The 6910-nt window shown below is 37.2% G+C and overlaps 1 protein-coding gene across 3 annotated transcripts in view; it reads right to left on the bottom strand.

The window, feature by feature from the left end:
* Positions 1 to 427: 427 nt before the first annotated feature.
* BMAL2 (basic helix-loop-helix ARNT like 2) overlaps positions 428 to 6910 on the bottom strand; it is an 89792-nt gene continuing 83309 nt past the window's right edge. For all 3 annotated transcript variants that reach the window (XM_032159897.2, XM_032159895.2, XM_032159896.2), the window contains 3 exons: positions 5289 to 5367; positions 3035 to 3143; positions 428 to 847 (listed from right to left, as the gene is read on the bottom strand). In XM_032159897.2, coding sequence (XP_032015788.1) covers positions 711 to 847; positions 3035 to 3143; positions 5289 to 5367 — 325 coding nt within the window. In that variant the 3' untranslated portion in view covers positions 428 to 710. The remainder of the gene's footprint in view (positions 848 to 3034; positions 3144 to 5288; positions 5368 to 6910) is intronic.

Genomic DNA, 6910 nt, shown 5'->3' with positions numbered 1-6910 from the left:
CTTATATACAAAGGTTAATCCCCAAGATCTAGGGCCCAAGATCCTTCCTTTTCTGTAAGGAAAGCTGAAACTCTTTTGACTTTCTGAGTTTCAAGTAAGAAATCATCTCACTTAAAATTCATCTTAAAGTGCTCAACTGAGCATAAGTATCCCAGCTCTGTGCTTGCCTGTCTCCAAAGATCAAATACAGTATTCAGTGTGATTATGACTATAAATTGCACTGTCCCTCTAAATGTTCAAGTACTCACTGTTTTCTTAAAGTGTGTAAGCCCTATCCTCGATTAAGGAAATTTGCAAGGAATGGAAAATGTTCCAAATTATACAAACCTACGATTATAAATGAATCTTAGACACAAAGGAAAATATCAATATATTACCTCAACTAAAAAAAACTGCATCAAAAATAAAACAAAGCCAAAACAATATGTAAGTAGTATTCTTGGTTAGAAATATTTTAGCAAAAATATGGCAACTAGTGGATTATAAGCCATTTCACTGAATAAAGGAGTCTATAATAAACTCGGTTCTCTTGGGAGGAAAACATATTTCCCCACATCCCTGTGACAGGAAGATGCAAATCTATAAAAATTGGTAGAACATTAATAAAAGATACAAACAATATCAATACAGTACTTAAGAATAGTTGAGACGGTTTTTCGTAAATGAAATGCTTTAAAATGTTTCTCATTTTTGGAGTTAAAAATCAAAGGCTAGAGGGTCCACTGGATGTCACTGAAGTCCCCAGGGTCTCCCAGGCCCCCCTCTGCTTCTAAGTAATTCATAAATGCAGCCATGGCTGTGTCATCATTGTCACATAGGGCATCAAAATCCAACTGTGCACCATCACCTATGAATTAAAATACAGGCCTGTGTAAGTAAAGGTGATCAATAAAGTCATACATTTCACACATTTTGAGGTTAAAGAATGATTGTGATAAAAATTGGCAAAGCAAGGCTAGAAAACCATAAAATATATTTTTGAAGGCAAAGTATATATCTTAAGCTGCAGACGGCTGATATATTTTTAAATGGGTTACCTAGTTTTATAACAATCTTCTGTCAGATAAATTGCACCTAATTCATCTGCTACAGAGAAGTAAGCTAGTCTATGAGTTTTCTAATAGGAAATTACACTGCTAAAGGGTACAGACTCTCAGAGAGCTGGAAGGAAGCTAGGGGATTTAGTGTGTGCGTGTGTGTGTGTGTGTGTGTGTGTGTGTGTAAACCCCAGAAGGAGAAAATTTAATCTGCTTGTGAAAAAACCCTATCTGTTTAATACTGAAATGAGAAGCCTGAAACAAAAGCATCTTCTAAAGATTTGGAATTTTCTTATAAAAGAGAGATAAATCAGATTTTTATTGAAAAAGGAAGTAAGTAGGAACCATGGAGATGATAATTAATTTAGAGATAAAAGGTTCTAGAAATTGAGGGTTAAAATGCAGATAAAGACTAACCAAAGGTTTGTATATATGTGTCAAAGTACAGTGGAACTTCAGATAATAAACATATGACTCTATGTGTGTTTAAAGTGGATATCCAAATTCCTTCAAGTCCTTTGCTTCTCTTTAGTGTATGCTTTAGCAGAGCAATGTCAGTCATGGAGGATATGAAACTATATACAATAGTTTGAATTTGTCCACTAAAATTAATGTGTTGGAAACTTAATCCCCAATGCAATGGTGTTGAGAAGTGAGGCCTGATACAAGGTGATTAGGTCATGAGGCCTTTGCGCTCATGAATGGACTGTCATTATCATGGGAGTTGGTTAGTTATCTCAAGAGTGAGTCTGTGATAAAAGTGAGTTTTCCCACATCTTGCTTTCTTGCTCTTACCCTCTCTTGCCCTTCTGCCTTCCACTATGTGAAGATGAAGCATGAAGGTCCTCATAAGGTGCCTGCACTATACTCTTGGACTTCCCAGTCCCCCGAACTGTGAGCCAAATAATTTCTGTTTATTACAAATTACTCCATCTGTGGTATTCTGTTATAGCAGCATAAAACAGACTAAAATACCATGTCACTCAATTTACTTGATCTGGACTTTGCATAAACATTGTTGAAATGAATGATTACATCTTAAACTTTTTTGACTTCTATCCTTTATGAATTCTTGGTAATTCTTGAGAACGGACCTTTTTTTCCTAGATAGAAATACCTTGGTTTTAATTAAATTGTGTATTTACCAATACTCATAGCTGATTCCATTGATAACTGAATTCTTAATGACAGAACCATTAAGTAACATCCATTTGGTTTTTTTAGATGGAGTCTTGCTCTGCTGCCCACGCTGGAGTGCAGCAGCATGACATTGGCTCACCGCAACCTCCACTTCCCAGGTTCAAGCGATTTTCCTGTCTCAGCCTCCCGAGTAGCTGGGATTATAGGTGCCTGCCACTATGCCCAGCTAATTTTTTGTATTTTCAGTAGAGATGGGGTTTCACCATGTTGGCAAGGCTGGTCTCGAACTCCTGACCTCATGATTCGCCTGCCTCGGCCTCCCAAAGTGCTGGGATTACAGGCATGAGCCATCATGCCCAGGCAATGGTAGCATCCATTTTAAGATTGAGTACTATTGTTACTTAGAATTTCAAACGAAAAAAATATTTATTTATTTACTTATTTTTTTGAGACAAGGTCTCACTCTATCACCCAGGCTGGAGTGCAGTGGTACAATTACAGCTCACTGCAGCCTTGAACTCCTGGGCTCAAGCAATCTTCCTGCCTTAGCCTCCTAAGTACCTAGGACTATAGATATGAGCCATCATGCCTAGCTAATTAAAACAATTTTTTTTTTCATAGGGATGGGTTATTGCTATGTGTGCCAGGCTGGTTTGAACTTCTAGCCTCAAGTAATCCTCCTGCCTTGGCCTTCCAAAGTGCTGGGATTACAGGTGTGAGCCAATGTGCCCAACTGAAAAAAACCTTAGTTTTAAAACTATCTGCTTCTCTATGAATTTCCTGTGCCTGAAAACATAGTGATTAAGAGGGGGGTTTTGATAAATGAAAATGGTCAGCAGTTCCCAAAGAAAACTTACTGAGGAGTGGCTCATGGCTGTGGACAGCAACAGTACTCTGGTTTTGCCTGGTAGCCTCTAGCTCCCCCATTTCAGAAGGACTTGGTGGAAACAGCTCCTTATTTGACATCTGAAAAGACAGCCAGAGTAACAAACAGTGAGGTTCCTACTAGAATAAGGACACTCTATTTATTTATTTATTTTTACTTTTTATTTTTTATTTTTTTGAGATGGAGGCTCGCTGTGTTGCCCAGGCTGCAGTGCAGTGGCATGATCTCGGTTCATTGCAACCTCCACCTCCTGGGTTCAAGCGATTCTCCTGCCTCAGCCTCCCAAGTAGCTGGGATTACAGGCGTGTGCCACCACACCTGGCTAATTTTTTGTATTTTTAGTAGAGATGGGGTTTCATCGTGTTAGCCAGGATGGTCTCGATCTCCTGACCTCATGATCTGCCCGCCTCGGCCTCCCAAAGTGCTGGGATCACAGGTGTGAGCCACCGCACCCGGCCATGATAAATACTTTTTAGCAGTTATCAGACATGGGCCTGCCACCAGTGCTACAACTGCCATCATCAATATGGAAGCTTGCTTTTCCCGAGTACCATGTGCCAAGCTCTCCACCTGCATCATCTCATCTCATTTCTCAGATACCGTGAGGCAGCTATATTACACATCATAAATCTGAGGCCTAAAGAGGATATCTTGCCCAAGGTGTTGAAGCCATGATTCTAACTCAAGTCTACCTGACTCCAAAGCCTGCATTCTGAAGAGCCATTACTGAAGGTGCATATGTAAGGAAAAGTTTTGGATGAAGAAGAAAAAGTTCATGACCACAAATGCTTGGGGTCAAAGTTTATTTCTGTTTTTATAAAATGATGGCAAAACCATACCTCATATAAAACTACTATGGAAAATACTGCTTTGGGGTGGGAAACATTAAACCAAATGCTGTTACTGAGAAGTTCTTATACTGTTATATAGTTACAAGCCAAACAATCTAATAATCCATGTAGCTCATAAAACAGGAAATCATTTGCCTATATTGTCTCAAGTTGACACACTTTATCTATAGAATGCTTACATAACGTACACTACTTAGACATTTTTACTACCACATAAATCTGTTTCTCGCATATTGCCTTGTGCAAAATGGATACCTAATAAACACGTGCTAACTGTATGAAAAAAATGAATAAATAATAAAGCAGAAGACATGATATTTGTGTAAAAAGACATGACATTTATATTTCCTTTTTTTGCTTTTAGATAGTTGCAGTCTGCCGCTCAGGCTAGTGCAGTGGTGTGATCATAGCTCACTTCAGCCTCAAACTTCTGGGCTCAAGTGATCCTCCTGCCTCAGCCTCCTGCAGTAGCTGGGATTACAGGCATGTGCCACCATGCCTGGCTAGTATTTTAAAAAATCTTTTTTAGAAAGGAGGTCTCACTATATTGCCCAGGCCAGTCTTGAACTCCTGGCCTCAAGTGATCTTTCCATCTCAGCCTCCTGAGTAGCTGGGATTATAGGCACAAGCCACCATGCCTGGCTCTGATATTTGTATTTTCAAGTTTCTGTTTGGCCCTGGTCAGATAAAATTTCTCTTTTCTCCTGTAGTCTTATACTGCTTGATTTACATAACTGATTTAGAGCTTTTTGTTGTCTGTGCTAAATTAGAATTATATTGTATTTTAGTCTTCCAGATAGCATTAGGTTTAGTAATTTTTGTATATACAATAATGCATTTCAAATAAGCTAGTATTTGTTCAATTGAATTAAGTAGTATGTGGTATTTATCTTGTGGTTTATATCATTTAAACTTTTTTTTCGAACCTCAAGGAGTAGATTTAATCTACTAAATTGGAACCTATTACAATAACGATAATAAGAGCTACCATTTATTTAGCACTTACTGTGTGCTAGGCACTGCTCTAAGAGTTTTTGTTTATGTATTTAAGCTCTTAATTCTGACAATCCTTGAGGAGATCAGTGATATTATTATTCCTACTTTATGAATGAGAAAATTGAAGCACAGAGAGTTTAAGTAAAAGCCTGAGGTTACGTCCCAGTAAGTGTCATAACTTGGACTCAGATACTACGCTTCCAGCAACTTCATTCTTAACTACTATTCCACAAAGCCACTTAAAAATCACTGAGTGATCAAAATTGGTTCATGTTTTTTTTGACAGAATGGCTTCTTTTCTTAAAAGAGATAATCAACAAGGGGCAAATTTTATTTTTCATTTATTTCATGAATATTATCATTTACAAGTATACTTACACTCCTGCAGTTTACAGTATGAGTATCTTTCATTAAATCTGTTGGATTCGAATCATCAAGGTATGAAGAAGACTGTAACCTTTAAAAAGTGATACATAAAACATTTTTAATTTTTACATATTTTAGAAGGAAATTTTCTCCTCTATATACATAATAATCTACTGATGAAAACACAGTGAGGAACTTGAAACTGAGTATCATAGCAGGTTTCACAATTAGACTGACTTACTAAGTGCCAGGCTTATTTTTGACTACAGAATGCTGAAAAACACTCCATGGTAAATAGAAAAACAAAGCTCTGAGGTAAAAGCTCTTGAGTAAATTGTATCATCTGTCAATATAGCATGTGTTAATAGAATAACCCAGCACAGTTTAAAACAGGTGCTCATGTCAAAAATCAGCTCCTCCTCAAGATACTAAATGGCAGAACCAAGAGTAAGGAAAGATTTACTAACATTCTGGAACCTTTTTAAAGTGGAAAATGTGCCATATTTTTACTATAATAGGTCATCCTCAGGTAAAAATCAATGAAACACATACATAGAGAACAAAATGGCATAAACACAACTTTATGTCTTTATGTGTTCCCAAGAAGGCAGTTGACATTGAGGTGTACAATACGATGGTTTACTGTACATATACATAGTAAAATGATTGCTGCAGTTAAATAAATTTACATATTCATCACCTCCCACAGCTACCTGTGTGTATGTGTATGTTGACAGCACCTAAAACCTACTCTCCTAGCAAATCTTCAGTATATAACACTATTAACTCTAGTTAGCTCTCATGCTGTACATTCGATCTGTAGACTTACTCATTCCACCTAATGGCAAATTTGTACCTTTTGATTTACTTCTCCCCATTTCCATGCCCTCCCTGCCTCTGGTGAACACCTATCTACTCTATTGTTATTTAGTCAGCTTTTTTTTCCTAAGATTCTGCACGTAAGAGAGATGATGCAGTATGTTTCATTCTGTGTTTGGCTTATTTCACTTAGCATAATGTACTGCGAGTTCATTCATATTGTCAGTAGTTATAATTTGAGACTTCTCTCTTTTTTTTCTTAGTCTAGCTAAAGGTTTATCAATTTTATCTTTTCAAAAACCCAACTCAGTTTCATCAGTCATTTCTATTGTTTTTCTAATCTTGATTCAATCTGTTTCTGCTCTGATAATTTCCTTCCTTCCGTTGACTTTGGACTTAGTTTGTACCGTTTCTAGCTCCTGGAGGTGTAAAGCTAGGGTTTTTTTCTTAACATAGGTATTTATTGCTATAAACGTCCCTCTTAGAACTGCTTTTTACTGCATTCCACACGTTTTGATATGTTGTGTTTCCATTTTCATTTTCCTCAAGATTTTTAAATTTCCCCTTTGATTTCTTCTTTGACCCACTGGTTGTTGAGGTATGTGTTGTTTAAATTGCACATATTTGTGACTCTTCTGATTTTCCTCTTGTTGCTGACTTCTAGTTTCATACCATTGTGGCCAGAAAAGATACTTGATAGGATTTCCATGTTCTTAAATTTTTTAAGACTTGTTTTGTGACCTAATATATGACCTAGCCTGGAGAATGCTCCATGTGCACTTGAAAAGAAGATGTATTCTGCTGCCAGCGGATGG

This window comes from Hylobates moloch, unplaced genomic scaffold (genome assembly GCF_009828535.3).
Source record: "Hylobates moloch isolate HMO894 unplaced genomic scaffold, HMol_V3 SCAFFOLD_8, whole genome shotgun sequence".
Lineage (NCBI taxonomy): Eukaryota > Metazoa > Chordata > Mammalia > Primates > Hylobatidae > Hylobates > Hylobates moloch.
This window is presented reverse-complemented; position numbering and strand designations above follow the sequence as displayed.